The sequence below is a fragment of the Lathamus discolor genome, chromosome 2 (genome assembly GCF_037157495.1).
Source record: "Lathamus discolor isolate bLatDis1 chromosome 2, bLatDis1.hap1, whole genome shotgun sequence".
Classification (NCBI taxonomy): Eukaryota; Metazoa; Chordata; class Aves; order Psittaciformes; family Psittacidae; genus Lathamus; species Lathamus discolor.
Window position 1 is genome coordinate 48,766,307 of NC_088885.1, and position 19,805 is coordinate 48,786,111.

Sequence of the window (19,805 nt, forward strand, 5' to 3'; positions counted from 1 at the left end):
ACTTGGTGTAGCACCCTTCTGCAGGTGTATACCTCTCCCCAGCATCTGCACAGGGAGCTGATGGTGATGGTCCCTAACATACATATTTCAGCCACTGCAACAGTCTTGTAGGATGAATCCCGGCCCCAGATTCAGTGTATTGAAGCATTTTCAGTTGTAAGCATATCGGTCAAATTCCTCCTCAGTCAGCATGAGGCCCCAGAGCTTTTGATTGCAGTGTAATACAGCAGGGACCCTGCCTCTAAGACAATGGCTATCCCCTTCCAGCAGTCAGAGCTGCAAGCAATCCCCCACAGAATCAGATCCCCTGTTTCGGTTTGGAAACTGTGCCTATTGTATCATTTTGATTGTTCCCATGCCTAAAGCTAAGCTATAGTCTGGTCCTGATTCAGGGAGTCATGCACTTAGATCTGGTTCTGCTGTGGGCTGCCCATGGTTCTTGCTGCATGCACTTATTTGCTAACTTGAACAGAGAGCATCCGAGTCTGAGTATTACCTAAATCAGATCATTAGGTCATTTGAATAATTCCTCTAGTTGGTAAGAGCTGTACTAGATATGCATGGATTTCATGGTTATTTCTAATAATAAAATGGGCAAAGCAGAGTATCTTCATTGTGGAACAGCTAGAGGCAATGGCAATCACCTTTCACAAATTTTCAGTCTTCAGTCTGTAAATAAAAAGTACTGTACTTTTTTTGCACTCATAATGCTTCCTTTCACAGTGTGGTGTTACATACCAATAAAGTCTAACAATACTGTTTTAAACAGCCTGAACCCTTTGAGCTGGTAGGGAGGGCTCAGCAGCAGCAGAGAGATCATGGCAGGTTTACCTTAAGTAGACTTCTTTCATGAAGGTTTATAATACATATCTGTGTGCTTTCATGTAAGAAAGAAAGGATTGATTTTTTTGCTAGCTACAAGTTTATTATTCTAAAGTCAAGTATACAAACCTAAAAATCCCAGCAGAAGTTTCCAATCTTTCATTGTGGATTCAATAAGTGCATGAAAATACCATCTTGATTGCAAGAGGAGGCTGCCCTACATTGTATTTGATGTAATAGCTGACCTTGGACAAAAGTACTATGGCTCTGCCTCCTGGGTTCATACCTATCACTTCTAATTTAAAATTTTTCACTGTCAAGTTTCCCAGGAATTACAGAGTTCAATCCTTCTAACCTCTGGAGTCAAGGTGTTGTAGATGGACAGCAAAAATGTACTCCGCATAAGCAGGTCAAATAGGGATTAGATATTAAAACACAGAAAAATAAAAATTAAGTCCAACCTTTATTGCTGAAAGAGTGTTGGTAGCAATCTTGTGTTTACTAAAAACTTCTAAAGACAGCAACTTCCTTTGTCAGAGCTATCAGTTGAACCACAAGTTTGCTATACTACAGAGATTGCAAAATCTTTCTTTCAGTATCATAGCTTTCCAATAATGTACTGCCACTTGCGATTCAATAGTAAAGATGCCAGCCAAAATTGTGATGCCAGCTACTACCTCTCCATTCCCATCCTCCCTGGAAGTTAGCTTGGCAGCAGAATAACCTTCAACAGGAACAATATTATCTCTTCAAATGTAGCATGGAGTATCGGATGGCTAGTTTTGCAGAGCCCTCATGACCCAGAGACATAGGCAGTGTCATTATTAGCCATGCATTATAGTTCTGAAAAGCTCTTGACAGTGCAGACTTCCTAGGCTAACTCTATTGTGCATAATCACCAAAAGGATAAAAACATGAAAGAGCAGACAGAAGACTGAGGAATAGTGCATAAATAAATATATTTCACTAACTGCTTTCCCCTCTCCCATTCAATTACTGAAACAAATACGAGATTGCAGTGTCTCCTCTTGCTTGTGAAACTGCAAAAATCAGTGAATAAAGTTACCTGAGGAGCTGTTACTGTGCAGAGGTATGGGGCTTTTTTAGAAATCTTACACAATAAATTAGAAACTATTGCCAAAGAAATACAATCTTTTTTTTTCTTCTTTTTTAACTCCAACCCCTTACAATTTTATTATTTTTCCACCTTTCATCATAGGAGAACCATATTTTTTTAACTTTTTTTTTTTTTTTCAAAATGTAGACAATGTGTTTTGGGAACTCAAGAGCAAAGACATTATGAGAGATAACAGGGCTGAAAATGATCCACAGTTTTGCATTTTCCCTGTGTGCATCCTCCGACTTACCCCTGTCCTTTTAGTGCTCTTCATTTCTAAAATTGCTTGTGATTGTTCTATTACAGCTGCTTACAGTATTTATCTTATGTGGCTTGGTGTCATTTGCCTGCTTTGTCTGATTTTCACAATAGAAGTACATGTGCCACCATTAGAGAAGTAATCTTATGTCTGCTACACGGAGGGCTCATAAAAGACACATTTCAAAGACCTTCTATTTCAAAGATACCTGAAAGTATAAAGTAATTTCACATTGTCCAGCTGCTGCCAGGTATCTATCACACAAGTCCATCAGGCTCCCAGGTTTTCTGCGGCACTCACTGAATTTAGGCTGTCTCTGATTTACATGCCATGATGACTTCTGGCATACTGCAGCTCTCACTGGGGTCTGTGAAGAACTGAGCTATTTCCTAGTGTTTCAGGATCAGGTCCTCCAGAAATCTGCTTGACTGTAAGGATACTTACATGTATTTCTGTTATTGTGACTAGGCCAAAACATACCATTAATATAGACATGTTACTGTCCCACATGCCCAATATTATCGGCATATCCTTTGTGCCTCGTCTCTGGCAGTTTTACACTCCATCTCTGCACTTTTTTTCGCTACAACAATGCAAACTCCCTGTTGGCCAAAACCTGGACTAAGCAATTTCATAGGCAGAATTTAAAACAAATGAGTAACGTTTACTTTATGTTGCCATGTTTTCAGTTAGCCACTGTTTTAATGGGAGTGATTAAGGTAAGCTGGTAAGGTCACACATTCATGTTCACAAATCTGTAGCTCTCTGAGTATGAAACTAAAAACACATGGAATAAGAACATGAATTATAAATACAAATAACGCCTTGAGTTTTCCTATTCAGTGGTGCATAATCAATACAAATTCTTTTCAAACCTAAATATTGTGAGAAGCAAGAGCTATCTTTCTTTTCATGCTTCCTGACTACAATATCATTATGTACCATAATTGGCTCTGTAAAAACCTATTAGGTAAAATGAGCGAGGAGGTGTGAAATACAGACCCAAACCTGCTTCCTGCTAAAAAATGTGTCTGAGTCAAATTATTTCACCTTTATTTAAAAAAATGCACACAACTAAAGAGGCATATTCTGACTGGGACAGAAACAGGAGAAAGGGTCACAGTGGAAAATTGCTAGCTAAAGCCACTGCAAGGCTAAATAGAGCAAAGTTAAAGTTGGCATCTCCTTCCCCCTCTGATCAGAGTTTCCATAAACAGAGGTGTGAACTCAATAAGAAAAGACCATATTATCCTTGTGTCTTAGTTAACCTGACCTTTTAAATGTCTTATTTCCAGAGAGGCTGCTTTAAAGATGTTATATTTTATACAGCTGAATGCCATATAATGAAAGGTTTTTCTTCTATTATGTATTTCTTTTTCTTTCCTTCCTCGCCTGTCTTCATTCTTTCCCCTTAGCTTCAGAAACTAAAAATTAACTAGTCAGCAGGCACTAAGACCTTAACTAAGGCACTAAGGCACATTAACTAGCACAGGCACTAAGACCTTAATTTATCAGTTTGTGTTCTGCCTCAGCAAAGCACCACAGCGCAGAGGTCTGCAAGCAACTTTGATGAGACAGAGACACAGGCTGGAAGCTCAGTGTGTTCTGAAGCATTTTCCTGAAAAGGAGCCTAAAAACCTCCGTCCTCAGGGCCCCCACACATGCAATTGGGCCATGATTTTTACTCATATCTAATCAGTGAGCTGCTTTCTGTGGAACAACTTGCACGAGTGCAGATTTACTGCTTTGATGGAAAAAAGTCTTTTGGTATTTTATACAAGTGCAACTCATGGGGATATAAAGGAGGTTTTTAATTATGATGGTTGGTTCCACATAATTCTCTGGAGGCTCTTGTGCATCTGCTAGCCCAGCCTATGCATGGTTTCAGCAAAGACACACCACTCCAGCAGAAGCTCCTTGAGGCGTAGCAAGCAGTTTACCCCTTACGTCCTTGCAGACAGTTTGTACATCAGACTATAGAGGAAACCAAATATAGCCATGGCCCCATAGAAAGTCGGAGGGCTGCTCTCTGTTCTCTAAGGACCACAGGCACCCTCCCTGTGCTTGGGACTCAGGGAGTCTGCATGTGTGCAGGCTTGTGTCTGACAATAACGAACCACAGAATAGGCTCCATGATCAGTGCTGGCTGGAGTACAGCAGGCAGCCAGACAGTGCTCTGCTCAGAAAGGGATCAGGTGCATCATTCCAGCGATGGATTGCTTCACAGGTTGGTTACACTCATGTGTGCTTCCTCAACTAGTCTCTGCCCCAAGGTACACACACAAGAGTACTAGAGGTTGTATCAGAGATGCAGTACATTTAAACAAACTCATCAGAAATGACAGATATGTCACAGGATGCTCGTTTAGACAGCAGAACGTTTTCTGTCTCATTCAGGGCATCAGTGAGATGAATCTCTGTTCTCAGTCACTCATCTGCTGTAGCAAAGAGCATTGCCCTACAGCATGGGTGTTGCACAAGTGTAGTTCACAGCAGCATGTGATTCATTGGCTCAGCAACAATGGAGTGCTTTCTCAATGGCTCCCTACTGTTATTTCATTCCCTTCCTGGCCCTCCTGGCAGTCACTCCCTCCCATTTCTTTTCTTTGACATGGGTCATTCTTTACATCAGTAATCAGTCTCACCATGATGTTCTGCCTTCCCCTAGTCTCGTTTGGATTTATCTAGAATTTCTGCAATATTTGTTGTTGCTGATGCAGGAGCTAAGGGTATCTGCAATTGAATTTGAAAGACACTCACTTAATAAACTAGAATCCAAGTCCAGACCAGGTTATTGTTTCAAATGCTAGGGAGGTCTGTCAGATTATTTCTTAGACTCTATTAGTGATGTTTACAATATAAGAGTCTATGCTGTGAGTAGAGCCAGTCGGTGTGCTCATTGCAAATAGATTACTCAATGCATTTGCCCACTTTTCTGTTTGTGAATCATATGTGAATCATTTCTGACTTCTAATAATGTGTTCATAACCATTCACCCACATGGATTATAGAACAAATCTCAGCCTAGGGGAACTTTGTAAACTATTCACTTTTTACTAGTAATTATCCAGTGTGAATGCAGTAGTTCATTTAAGTCACATGGCATCAGTTATGCTTCATCTTTGAATCATGTCATCTTTTTTTTAAAGCAGAACAGTGACTAATACACGTAGAACTTAAGGGACAAGTAAACGTTCAGGACACGCATAAAATCTGTGCTATGAATAGTAAATCCACCGTTATACAGATATTTGAGGGGAAAAAAAAAAAAACAAACCAAAAAGGGCTGAACAAGAATATGTCATTAACTTTTGGGGGGGCGAGCTATTCTGCCAGCCCTAGGCATAATGTCAGCTACTACGATGAGAACTGTAATGGGAGGTTATTTCTTTCTTTACTGACAGGTACCAGCAGTGCAGAAGTAAAGGAAAATCGAAACATTGGCAACCTGGAGGATCATCCGATATCATCTAATGAGAGGGCAAGAGGGGGAACATCTAGCAGTAAGAGAAAAAGACCCTTAGAGGAAGGCAATAATGGCCATTTCTGCAAACTCCAGCTCATCTGGAAGAAAGTCTCATGGTCAGTGACACCAAAGAATGCTCTGGTTCAGCTACATGAACTAAAACCAGGTTTACAATATAAAATGGTTTCCCAGACAGGTCCAGTGCATGCTCCAGTCTTTGCTGTTGCTGTGGAAGTAAATGGACTTACATTTGAAGGCACAGGGCCCACAAAAAAGAAAGCTAAAATGCGTGCTGCAGAGCTAGCTCTGAAGTCATTTGTTCAGTTTCCCAACGCCTGCCAAGCTCACTTTGCTATGGGGAACTGCATCAACCCATCCACAGACTTTACTTCTGATCAGGCAGACTTTCCAGATACTCTGTTCAAGGAGTTTGAACCATCTACACACAGTGAGGACTTTTCAGTCTATAACCCCGTTAATAATGAATTGCTTTCCACTGCTTATCGACACGGGCGCTTACTCTGCCATACGCTGGACTTAATGGGCCACAGTAAGCAAAACAAGCACAAGATGGCATCCAAAGCAGAGAGCGAGAAGAACCCAGTGGTGCTGCTAAACGAGCTGCGTTCAGGCCTGCGGTACGTCTGCCTGTCGGAGACAGTGGAGAAACAGCACATCAAGAGCTTTGTGATGGCAGTACGAGTGGATGGGAGAACATTTGAAGGCTCAGGACGCAGCAAGAAGCTGGCCAAGGGTCAAGCAGCACAGGCGGCCCTGCAGGCACTCTTTAACATTCGGCTGCCCAGCCACATTCCCAGCAGGAGTAAATGTCACCACTTGCCACAGGTGAGAACTCCTGGGTAGCCATCACCACATTGGAGGAGCTCTTTGATGAATGGCATTAGCATTGCTGTAGCTGTTTTTTACCAGGTAGTTCCTCTAATGTTATAGCAAGTGCCATGCCACAAAATAGTCCTGTTCTCATCCTGTTCTCAGCCAGGTGCCACCAGCAAAACCATATCCTGAATTCATTTGGTACAATTTGCAGCCGTTTCCGTAGAGGAATAGATGAGAAGGTAAAATGTAGGGGGAAATGCCAACGTTTCAACTCGCTAGAGAGAATGATAACATTGACACAAGCAGAAAAACTAGGTCATTCTGTAGTACTGTATCTTTTTTGACTGAAAGGAGCCCGTAAATGAAGGGATGCCCCATATCCTCCATTCAGAGTTATTTTTTTAATGAGGAAAGTGCCATGCGAAGGAGATAGCAATGCCAAGGAATGTGCCTGTGTCAAAGCAGTCTCCAGACAATTCTACTACCAGAGAAGTTAAGGATTTTTGTTTATTGTAGCCTCGCTTTTTGGGTTGGGTTTTGGTCTCTTTGTTTCCAAGTATGCCTCCAACAACACAGGAGTTTTAGTGAAAGCTCTGAATTTTCCCTGGAACAAATGAAGAGATTATTTCTGTATTCATACAGAAAATATAGATCTGAGGTACATACTTAGCACATCAAAATTTCATAGTTGGTGATATGCCAAAGGCTATCTTAGCATTACTCAGACTCATGTCAATTTTCTAAGTTCAAAGGAAGCCAGGATTTGCAGACATTGGGAAACGTTATATGGTTTTGAGTAATACCTTGATTTGTTTGCGCTATCATAAAAGGTTTGATCCACCAGAACCAGGAGGTGATCTACTGCTACAAAGCTCCTTTTATGGAGGGAGCTCTTAATGTCCAGGATTTAATGCAAAGCACTGGGAGCACTAAGAGTCATTCTGCTGCTGGCTTGCTGTGAGACCCCAGGCAAGCCATTTAAATCCAATATGCCTGTAATAAAAATGAGCATATTATATGAAAGAACACTTCGAGATCCTTAAGTAGTGTGTAAATGCAAATTATTAGTAGCAATTCTCATTAACATTAGTAAAGATGTCCATTAGCTGTTCAAGGAGTTTGATAGAGGAGGAATCTTTAGATGATATGATTGCCTGCAGGACACAGGAATTATATTGGGTGACCTGCAAGTTTCCTTCCTGTGTTTCCAAAAAGGAAACATAAGAAATGTAAGAAATTCTAAAATACATCATAATCCTCCACCTCTTCCATTTTAATTCTGGTTTGTAACCTCCATGAAGCAGGGGAATAATAACATAATTCAGTAATGGAAGTGATTTTCACAGAGTGCTTTGCAGGCATTTTGGAAGCCTTGGCCAACCTGCCAGTTCCATCCTCTCCAATACAGGTAGCTTTAAATGAGAAATGTATGCTGTTTCCTGCTCAAATTAATTCTGGTAAAAAGTAGTTTGTTTAAATGAACATGCCTATGGAAACCTAGCACATAGATATAAAGAGGAACCACTAGTCCTGTCCTGCTGGCTGCTTCGCTGCCCCTAGTGAACTTTGCTGGGTGGATCAGCAGGTAAATACCATGTATTCATCAACTGATGGTTTGTCATGTTCTGAAACTGCACCACAAGAATCACTACTTCAGTTCTTGAGCTCTCTGAAATATTTATTCCCTGATTGCTTGGCTTCACAGTCATCTTCTGCTTGAATATCACACCTTACCTGAGTCCCCAGCTGTTCACTAAGCAACACATTCTTCAGTGTATATTCTCTTTTTAATGGCCTTTTCACCTTTCTGCAGATTTCTGCCCTCCTTATCGTCTTCTCCTCACTGTTCTGAAGGTATAAATGTCAGTGAAAAGGTGTCACTGAACTTCCTCTGTCAGCATTTTTTGAGTGGTTATGTATTGTCCAGCTGAAAGATTACTCAGGCATTCAGCACATTAATTGAGAGATAAGCCTTAACACTGATTTCTGGTGACCTCCTTATTAGCTGTTTTCATCAACAGACATTTCAGCCATGACACAAAACCTGTGTCATCTGTTACTAAAGTCATAACCCAACTTCCACTAAAACCAGCAGACATATTTCCACTGACTTCAGCTGGGTTATAGCTTAAACATTAAATCCAGAAGTGTCTTTACTTGTTCTCTACATTATGCATTATCTCATGAAGTGACAGGCTTTGCTCACTGCTTCAGCCAGCCCACTGGGCTGTTCGGTCAGCCAAAGCAGTGGCAGCTGCACTGGGGAGAGTGTAGTTCTCATTGAGCTGTGGTCAGAGCCAGCTTCTCCCAGAGCTGTTTCAGCTCCTTGTCTCCCTCATCTTCTGTGAACCGCATCTTCAAGGACACATTTCAGGTTAACTTTTCAAAGCTATTCCTAATTTGGAGGCTCAGCTTGTTTTGTATCCAGAAGTGTTTAAAAGCAGGAGAGAACCCTGAAGCCCAAATAGCTTAGGCATAGAATTTGAAATATTGGAGGAGTGGGGAGGGGGGTGTTGTGTGTGTGAGCTCTTCACAGAATATGGAGTAACTGTTGTTCTAGCCAATCAGTCTTCTCACGTGCTTTGTTTCATTTGTTAGGATATCAGTAGGGGCAGGCAAACAAGATCAGGTGTAACAGTTTCACCTATACTTTGAATATTTTGTAGAACCCAGGAGTATGTCTATCTCTGTGGTTACCCTTTACAAAGAGTATTCCAAACTTTGCATATCTCCATTCCTATCCCCTTTGCTGTTAACAGTGGTGTTAGGACTGGAAACAGGAAAAGCCAAAAATCTTGTAATACTGATAGTCGAGTTGTGCTGAACTTTTGGATTTCACAATGTCCAGGAAAGTGTCAAGAAAGTTCAGATGTCTTTATGAGCTGTGCCTTCCGACCATTGACATTTCTGCCTTCCTCATCAGGGCTCTCAGGCGTCCCTCTGCCTGGGCCTCAGGCATGCCCTCAGTCTGACAGCCACTTCTCCTGCTGACCAAGGGAAATTCAATGTAAAACGTCAAAACAGGCACCATATCCTCCAGTCTGAGCAATTTACAAAACTGGTGCTTTCTTAAAATAACATCGCTGTGCCTATGATTTTCTTCCCTGTGATTGTTCCGCAAGTCATTTGGGCTGACTGCAAAGCTATACCCCCAAAATAAACAAAAGTGTATCACACTTTACACCAGAGAAAAAATAGAATCTCATAATTTAAAGCCAAAATAATTGAGATTGTGTCTTCTTTAACACCATCAACAGCTGTTCTATGACACTGAAGTGTAAGATAAATTATATTGATGGTCTGAGTCTGGGCACACCATGTTGATCAGAGTATCCAAGACATGAGCCTAGAGATCTACTAAACTAATGGCAGAAATAAAGTGAGTCAGGAGAATGGAAATTGCTACACATCACTGTGTGCCTTCTCACTAAATATTGCTCTTTGTTTCCTAGCATACTTGGTCCATCAAATAATAAGCAATTTCTTCAATTATCAGCTTTTATGGAAATCTAGTGAATGCTTCTCCCTACCTTGGGAGAAATGTTTCCTATATTCCAAAATAGGAGACAACTTCAAAGGGTGCTGACCTAACCACCCCTAATGAGTCTGCACTGATAGAAATAAATCTACACACTCCCAGGCTTTCCAAGTGCAGTGTGCTCATTTCAGGATGTGAAGGTGACCTCTGACTGCATCTGACCAGTTTACAGATTGTTTTTCTAATCCTGTAGTCCTTCTAATCTATCTCACTAAGTCTTAACAGCATTCTTACTGCTGTAGAGCAAACCCATTAATTAATATTGCCATAACAAATTAGTAATAGAGGGGTGCTTGGATTTCAAGCAGACCTAAATTAGAAGAGAATACGTGTGAAAATCACATTCACTCTGCTTTGAAACTGCTTAATGTTGCTGTTGCTGGGTCACATCCAGAGCCTCCAGAGCAGTAGCTGTCAATTTATGCGTTTGTTTAAATGAAACCTCATTGCTGTTTGTGTGTGCATCATGAAAAAGAACCTCCTTTTTTTTTTTTTTTTTTTTTTTTTTGGGCAAATAAAGCTTGTATCCAGGTAAATTCCTATTTGCCAAAAGCTTCATTTACAGATCAAAACAACCCCTCAGTATCCCTGTTGCAAAGATGCTTTACCCCAAGCAGGTCAGGGATTCAGGCCAGGTAACTTCAGTGTCACCTTGTTGAGAGTGTCATTAGAAGAGCGACTATGTCAGGGAAAGGCCTGTGCCACACGCCTTTCACCCACTTCCCTCCAGAAACCTGTTTCCCTGTGCTGCAAAACTGCTTCATTTTCACACGGTAACAATTGTCCCTGCCTTCTTCACGTTATTTGTCTCTGTGTCCTCATTTGCCACCTTCTTTGCAACCATGCTCTCTCTTCCGGTGTCTCTGTTAACATGGGGTTGAGGTTGGCAGTGATAAATTTGACTCTGGTGTGAAGAGAGAGAACACATGAAGCTGGCATTGAGCTTTGAGAAGCTGTTCAAGCCTGTGTCTGTGAAGAACTGTGTCTGGTCCAGTGATGAGTTACATATTCCTTATAACCTCCTCTGTTTTCTCCTCCACAAAGAGAAACAGCTGATATGTGTTTATGTAGTTCCTGACAGCGGGATACAAGAAAGGGAAATGTTGGAGAACAGAGAGATGCTTCTGCAGTGCAAATAATGTTTGATTTTCAGCCACCTATTTCTGACTTTGTAGGTGGTGAAAGTTGCTTTTTATAGTCAGAGCAATGGGCAGTCGAGACATTTATAGGATTACAGTTTCTTAAACAAAACAATGGCAAAAGAACCAATTTAGAGGCACAGCATTAGTACACCAGATACTGTTGTTATTATCCTGGTTGCTAATAAGATTGCAGTCACTTCTAGGCTCACAGCTGAGAAACCAGGACCACTCTTTTACCCCTCATACAAGTCCAACAGAAAAGATGATTAATGCCCCGGAGAGATTACAGTTTGAGTCTTAGATGAAGAAATTACCATGTTTTAATGCATATAATCCATGAAAGATCGAAGGGAGATGCCGAAGGGCTACTACCTGAAATCACAGGAAAAAAATTAACAGGGTAGAAAAGACTCCAGACGCATGCTCTCATAGCATCAGCACACATGCATAAACACATTAAGGGATTTGCACATGAAAACCAGTCATCACTACAAAATAACACATCGTTTTGCATCAGTTGGGCTACAGTAATGCTGCAGCTGTCTGCTGCAGGAAGAAGTGTCTGAGTTGGCATATCCATCTCCACCCTCCATACCTCTCTCTTTAGGTCCTCAGTTACTGTACCCTGTAAGTCCCTGCTGGTCCTAAACAGCTCCAACAGGATCCTCAAAAGTTTCCCCTGCACTTGTCTCTAAGTCCTACATGATACAGAGCATACTCAAGGCTTTCAGACCATCAGGTATGCTAAACAAAACTCTTCCAACGGAGATGTTAAAGACTAAATATGGCACTCACGTAATTAATAATACTTAGGAGAGCAATAACAGTGGCTATAATTAATTAATGAACGGCTGATCTTCATTTCAGAAGTGAAAAAAATAATTCTAATATCTTCAAGAAAAGAATGTTTAAAGCTGAAAGGCATTTTTCTCAAGTGTATATATACTTAGGTAATTTAAGTTTATAAGCACCCCATAACCCTTCTTCCTCTGAACAAAGAAAACTAAAAATGCAATCTTTTCCTCATTAAGACTCTGAGGAGTCCATCAGTGCATTTAGAATGGCTCGAATATGATTTAGCTGTCTGACTTGGCTGCTGGCTGCTCTTTCAGGGTAGTGGCCAATACTTCATACCATCCATAATGCACAGAACCATCATTTGATTTCTTCCTCTCAGAGTCTAGCTTATTAAACATTGCTAGTGGATGCAGCGGGGACTCTGCTGACTTCTGCTACTTGCCACAATGAACCAACCTTGCCTAACCAGGAAGCCGATGGTGTGGATCTGATTTGTGAAGAATTATTATGGGTGCAACCCATTATGGTGAAACAGGTTGTGCAGAATGATTATGGCTCCAGCAACAAGCAGAGCTAGTTAGTACATGACACCAGACTGGTGTCATCCACACATAAAACTTCCTTCTAAACCAGACACTCTCACAGCTGTCAGAGCCGCCTTTGTTACTTTCTGGCTTTGTGAGTGAGCTAGGGACACTTCAAAAAGCTCTCAGCAAGCTGGACCTCGTTAAAGTTCCTGCTTCATCCTGGACTTGCATCCTGACATTGTTTATGATGCTGCATTATTATCTACTTAATACAAGCCATGATCATTCTGCTCCACTAAATGGAGTGTAATACAAGTGCCCAGAGTGAATTTCTCTTTGGTTGAGTTCCATGCAAAGCCTTCCCTGTTTGAGCTGGAGCATTACAGTCATGCCAAAACCACGTTCTTTGTCTATTTTTGTCTGTAGTCACATCTAGGAAGCCTTAATTATTCAGACAGATTTTTCCTTCTCTGTACAGAGTATCAGAAGCAAGCTCCTACCATTTATTTTATGATGACTACCTCCCTCTTGTGGTCCTTGTGCCAACCGTATGGCAGGCAGAACACCACAGTGCGAGGGCAAGACAAATGACACAGAATCCCAGGGCACCTCGGAAAGGAGGCAGCTCAGAGCCTGCAGTTTCCCCAGTGATGCTGCTGAGAAGCCCAGTATCACATGCAGCAGAGGGACCACTCCCTTCCTCCTGAACAACGGGGAATGTCTTTGCCTCTCTTCTTTTTATTGCATTTGCTAGCCTTTAAATAGTGCATTTGTATTGAAATTTTGGACAAACCCAGCATTTCTCCTCCCCTTTTATCTTGGCTAAACTGCTCATACATACTGCAATGTCATAAAATTCAATAGGTAGAATACATTTAGGGCTTAATCTTAGGATTGTTGAGAATTAATGGACAGAGCAGAATTTAGACTTGTTACAATGGATGTAAGAAGTGATTTATGTGTTTAGACATTTATACAATCAAGCCAAACTGGAGAATTGGCTCATGTGCTTTGAGAGAGTAAAATCCTTTGTTGTTCATTTAGTGCTTTCTTTATACAAAATCTTTCAGATGAATTTGAATCTCCAATGGGAGCAAAATTTATCACAGCAAGTTTTTCTTTTACTTTTTTTTACATGCATGATGCATGATGTGATAAGATAAAATATTTTTACAAACTCCTGAGAAATAGAAATGGGAGATAAATATGCATACTCACTGGGAAAGTGGGTAAATTATCCACCTTCTTTCATCACAAAGTTTTATTCAGTGAAAACAATCAATATCATCTATGTCTCATGATACCCATCAGCTTAGACTGAATTCTAAGACACATAAAATATTAATATATCCATAAATCTTTCCTCCTCTACCTTAAATGCTTCAGTATTGTTTCTAGACAAATTCACGTTGTTTTCTTATCCTTTTTAGTTTTCTAATTGATAAGTCAGTGTTTACTTCCAAGCAAGCTAACCATTATTTCCTATTTGTCTTCTGAACTGGAGCAGGCATTTGATATGAAAGCACCTAAGCGTGATTGCTCTTAACTCACTCGTCATCACATCTGCTGCAGACACCAGCCACGCAATCAGATCTGAATTCAGACAATGGTACCTTAAAATCAGTGTTACACTGAGGTGTCACCCAAATAAGCACAGGCTTCTGAAGCCACGCTGATATGCTCTATAAATTCCTTGTGTGCTGTATCTTCTTACTCTATTTATCCAGCTCACCTTTAAAAACTAAAGGTGGGAACTTTCCCTGAAGAAACATAGTCAAATGAACAAAATTCATGTGTTTTGATTTGCTCAGAGAAATAGCCTAAGCGGCCCATGATTTCTAGATTTTTCTGTTCATGTCATTTCATTGTTTCATTTCCTATTTTTAAGCCATCTTCTATGAATTGGGCACTATTACTCACAGAAATAATTACAATCAACTCCTTTCCCTTCTATGTGGGTCACTGCTTTATTAGGTTAAACAGAAGGAATAATGTGAGTCTCCAAGGTCTTGTGGGGAGGGTGAAGACAACAACACTGGCTTTATTTCTTAGTTTGATAATTAGTTTTTACCTAAATCAACTCTGCCATATACTTTTAAGGAAAAATGCTCTCAGGGATATTTGAGAATAAATTCATTACTCCTGAATCAGCCCGCTCTTCCACTTTCCTTGATATCTTTACTGTAAGAGTGACAGAGCACTGGAACAGGTTGCCCAGGGGGGTTGTGGAGTCTCCTACACTGGAGATATTCAAGGCCCGCCTGGACAAGTTCCTGTGTGATGTACTCTAGGTTACCCTGCTCTTGCGGGGGGGTTGGACTAGATGATCTTTTGAGGTCCCTTCCAACCCTTGGGATTCTGTGATTCTGTGATATGCACACAAGACACTTAACCCCCAGCACCTAATGTCCACTGCATACACATCATGGGGACAAGAGTTTATAACAGCACCACAAATACACTGTTAGGGCTTGGTTGTCCAGTCATTGCAGAGAAACCATGTCCAAGAAGGTACAGAAATTGAACATGCTTCTTTAAACCTGATCAGGCCACACAGAAACCAAAGAAGTGGCCATCAATGTGCAGCAGCCAAAAAAACCAAGCTAGAAAATAATAGGGAGCAGTGGCTGATACCACAACAGGCATAAACTCGGGTTCCATGAAGGCTCATGGTTATGGCAGCAATGAGGAGCTGACTGATGTGCACCATAAGATAAAAAATGGAGCCACACTGAATTTTTTGTGCCCCAGTGTCAGCAATTCAGAAGAAAATGGAAACAGATCACATACATACCTGTTAAAGCTGTTTTCTGAGCCAAAAGTTAACAGGCACCACTTGGAAAGCAGCATGATCACTCAGAACAGTGTCATATAGTAATACTTACAGTTGTTCATAACATGATAACATAGAAAAAAGCAGCATGGCCCATAAGATTCACCATTCTGGAAAACACCTTCACAGATGCTAAAGGTAGTTATCAGCCCCCACCCAAGAAAAATTAAAAAGCCCTGGCATGTACATTCCTATGAATCCTATGGACCATTGAGCTTGGCCCAATGGTTTTGCTATTCCCAGCCAGGACTGACAACACTTTAAAACACTGTCATATTTTGACACCCTTGCAGCATTGCATATTCTCCTTTCAGTGCTCAGCTAAAGGCCACTCAGGATTTTTTCCTGTATAGAGTTACTTGAATATTACCAGAACCACAGGTATGAGTTCTTGACACAAAGATATTTTTGCCAATTCAATGCTTGTCTTCTTCAAAAATACACATTTTTAAGTACTTTACCACATTCCTGCTGATCATAACCCATACACATCTGTCTGGTTCTCTGATGGTCTTTGGGCATTGCCTAAACCAGCAACATTTACTTTGGCAAGTATCTCAGTGCAGCTGGAGGAGTCTGTGGATAGTATTTGCCCTTCCACTAGGTGCTGGCTACTACATAAAGAAGACAGCAAGACATCTTAAAAATTATTTATTTGCCAAATAAGCAGAGTATTTTACTCAAATTCACAAAAGGTTCTGAGAAACAAACCCACAAAACATCGCCATGTGAATCCTCACATAGAAATCATTTTTTCCTTTCCCTTTTTTTTTAAGTGTAGGATATTTTTGGTCGTAGTCATAATAACCCTACTGATAGGAGATGCCCTCTCCTTTTTCAGGGCAAGAACCTTGAGATGCATGTTTTACATTTTGACATCTGAGGGAAATCAAAGTACAAGAGGGATGAGCTGCTGCTGTCACCATGTTCTGCGGAACACTGGCGGACTGACGGGAAGAAATTAATAGCATTCCCCATAACACTGACAAGCTTCAGTGCATAATTTTTCCTTTTAAACCCCAGCCAGCAGCTCAGCTCCAGGCAGCCGCTTGCTCACCCTTCTCTATACCATCCCACTCCCCCCACAGCAGGATGGGGAAGAGAATCAGAAGATAACCATAAGAAAACTCATGGGTTGAGATAAAGACAGTTTAAGAGGTAAAGCAAAAGCCCTGCAAACAAGCAGAACAAAATGAAGGATTCATTCACTGTTTCCCATCAGCAGGCAGGTGTTCAGCTATCTCCAGGAGAGCAGGGCTCCATCACTATTACTTTGGAAGACAAACGACACAACTCCTAAGGTGTCCCCCACTTTCTCCTTCTTCCCCCAGCTTTATATGCTGAGCATGATGCCATATGGTATGGAATTCCCCTTGTGTCAGCTGAGATCAGCTGTCCAAGCTGTGTCCCCTCTCAACTTCTTGTGAACCCCCAGTCTGCACACTGGTGGGGTGGGGTGAGAGGCAGAAAAGGCCTTGACTTTGTGTAAGCACTGCTCAGCAACAGCTAATTCATCAGTGTGCTATCAACACTTCTTTTGGTTACAAATCCAAAACAGCCCCATGCTAGCTGCTATGGAGAAAATTAACTCTACTCAGCCAAAACCAGCACATACTCTAACACCCCTTATTCCATGAGAAGTAACATGACTTTCACATTTAGTAGTCTTCAGTGTAGATATTTTCCCCTCTATGAATAGCCAGAGGCCTAAAATTAATGTAAATTTTCAGAAAACTGCATCTTTGCCTTCATCTTTTCTTGGACATTTGTGAACTTAGAGAGATCTTAAGCACTCCCTCTCTCAAAACTAAATAAGAGGAGGAGGGGGGGAAGTAGTCTCCTTTATATATCAAAAATCAAGTAAACAAACCAAAACAAGAAAGTCCTGACAGGCAGATTAACACCCTTGCCATGTAAATGAGCTCAAACTAAGCTGATATCTTGATATCTAAGCAAAGCTTCCCCCTGGCAGAATGGGGGTGACTTGCACAACTCTGAGGGATCTTTTGGGGAGCCCTTGATAACAACAGGTCACCAGATGAAGCCAGCAAGGCTGAACTGAGCAGCGAGAGAGAAAGAAACATTGCAAAGACAAGCTAGAAAGAAAAAAAAAACAGCTTTGAGGCTGCCTTTGACAGAAATTGATCCGAGCAAACTAAACACTCGCAGTGTAGTGGTTAGCAGCCTTCTTTGTCACTTCTCCCTTTCAAAACGTGAGACGCCAGGAGCGAGATCAGCATGGGTGGTTTGCCTTTCCTAGGCAGTGATATCTGGCATGGGGGAGAAGGGCTGTTCGCAGATGCAGACATGAGGGGGATTTGGTGGAGTTGGGAATAGAAGCTTAAAATGTAGAAATTACTCCTTTGAGGACCGGGGAGCAGGCTTTGGGGGTGAGAAGCAGAACTGACACCTTTGGTGAGCACTGGGCAAAAAAAGCCCAAGACTGGGAAGGAAACTATTGGAGTTATAGCACAGTCCTGAAGTGAAATCTGTGTTAAGATACACATAGGGAAATACTCTGATGGTAGCTGGGAGCCGTGTTATTCTACCCATGCCACATACTCTGCGAGTTTATTTCTTCACCCGTATACTTGCCAACATTACAAATATCAAAAGTCCTTTTTGTGATTGGGAAATTAAGGTGAATAGCTAAAGCAGCACAAACAAAATTTGCTCTGAAGCCACAAAACAATATGGGAAGCTAATACCTTTATTCCATATTCCCATGGGCATAAAGTGGAGCAGTATTTGAACCTGTGGATTTATAGCGAATAAAAATACCAAACTTATCCGGAAATGTTGCAGCTGTTTCTCATTCCACCATGCAGCTGATAAATAGCTAATCTCCAGTTCAGGCCTCTCATTTAAATAAAGCACAGTTGAAAGTTTAGCTATCTCTGACTGAACTACTTCAGCTGAATATCCTTAGTTCACTGCTTCTTGCCCCTATTAAATTCAATTCAGATAAAGTCTGTTTTCTACTCGCATTTGTTTCTCTCTTGACACAGTATCTGCTCCTGCTAAAAGCTTTCAGACTGGAAAAAAATCTATTGAAAAATACATTATTTAGAAAGCATAACTAAGCATCACTAATATTAGGAGGGCAGGATCCTCAGCCTTTCCTGGTACTGGTTGTCCTGTTGCTGGCTTCTGTTTTTCCTTCTAACACTCCCGTTATTAGGAACAGTCTCATCTCCCCTAGCACGCCTCATCCAGGCAGGAACTGGCTGGGGCTGGGAGTAAGAAAGCATCTGTGAGGACAATCCAGTAAAATTTTAGGTCAAATGTTAGGTGCCCCATCCTTGTGATAATCACTTGCGTTAGAGCACATCACATTAACACAATTGCACTTGCAGCAAATTAACAGTGATCTGTGCAGAGGCACAAAACCAAGTGCAATAATAATACCCATGTATGAAAACCAACATGATCACTACCTAATTAATTAATAACAGGTTACTGATTAAAAGGGAAGCATTTGCAGCTGAATATGTCCTTGACAACACTAACGGGATTGGTTTAGCACTGATTGTATTTTACAATAAAACATATAAGTGCAAATAATTGCTTCCACTATATCATGGAATTAGTTCCATGACAGTTCAGCTGATTACTTCAGGGTTTTATCTTCATTTTGTAGCTGCAAGATCTGCTACCATTTTGCACCTTGCTAGCCAGTAGTGAAACATTCTTGTCTGTTTACATGTATTGCATGTAATGTAGCAGAAGAAGCAGAATCAATACTGTAGATATATTCAGTAACTGCATCACAAAGGTTACCACGCTCAGAAAATAGCTGATGAAGACTTGAGGTAATGAGCTGAAACATCCTGAAAGTAATTCCTAGCAGCACTAAAGACAATAATATAACTTCGCCTGACATGGGTAATCCTCCGCAGACTGAGGGAAGCATAATTTTTTATGGAAGGGAGTTTTGTGGTCTGCTGAGAGTTTGAGTGAGATATGGGATATACCTTACAAGTGAGGAATGGCTCATAACTCAGGAGAGGTGGAACCTAAATGAAGTCACAGAGGTCATTCTTATTTTATCACTGGGGGAATTACTTCCTGTATATCGCTTGGCCTTTTCATACATTTAGTTACTGGATTATTCTGGGTACAACAAATTGTTCAAAGTTTTTTCATCTTATATTTCCTGAACAGAAAGGTTTTAAAACAATTAAAAATTATTGCAGAGGGACTATTTGCCCTTTGAGGCTTCTGAAGATAAACTTGATGAAATACATAGGAATTCTATGGTTCATGTAGGGTATGGAGCTATTGGCTAAACATTTTTGTTCTCTTTCAGTACATATTTTGCTGCTGCTGCAGTACAGAAGCTGGAAAAGCCAATGAAGCAGAGAAGTTTGCCCACCCTTTCATCTCCCTTTATGGCAGCAGCCATTCATGTGATGTGAATATTTCTGCAGAAGAGATTTCCATGCATGCTTTCAGAGTGCTTCCCT

At 41.0% G+C, this 19,805-nt stretch overlaps 1 protein-coding gene across 1 annotated transcript in view; it reads left to right on the forward strand.

Annotated features, from left to right (window-relative positions):
• The window catches only part of ADARB2 (adenosine deaminase RNA specific B2 (inactive)), a 306,595-nt gene that overhangs the window by 198,603 nt on the left and 88,187 nt on the right, over nt 1–19,805 (forward strand). The window contains exon 3 of the mRNA XM_065669255.1: nt 5,603–6,510. Within this exon, the coding sequence (XP_065525327.1) occupies nt 5,603–6,510 (908 nt within the window). The remainder of the gene's footprint in view (nt 1–5,602; nt 6,511–19,805) is intronic.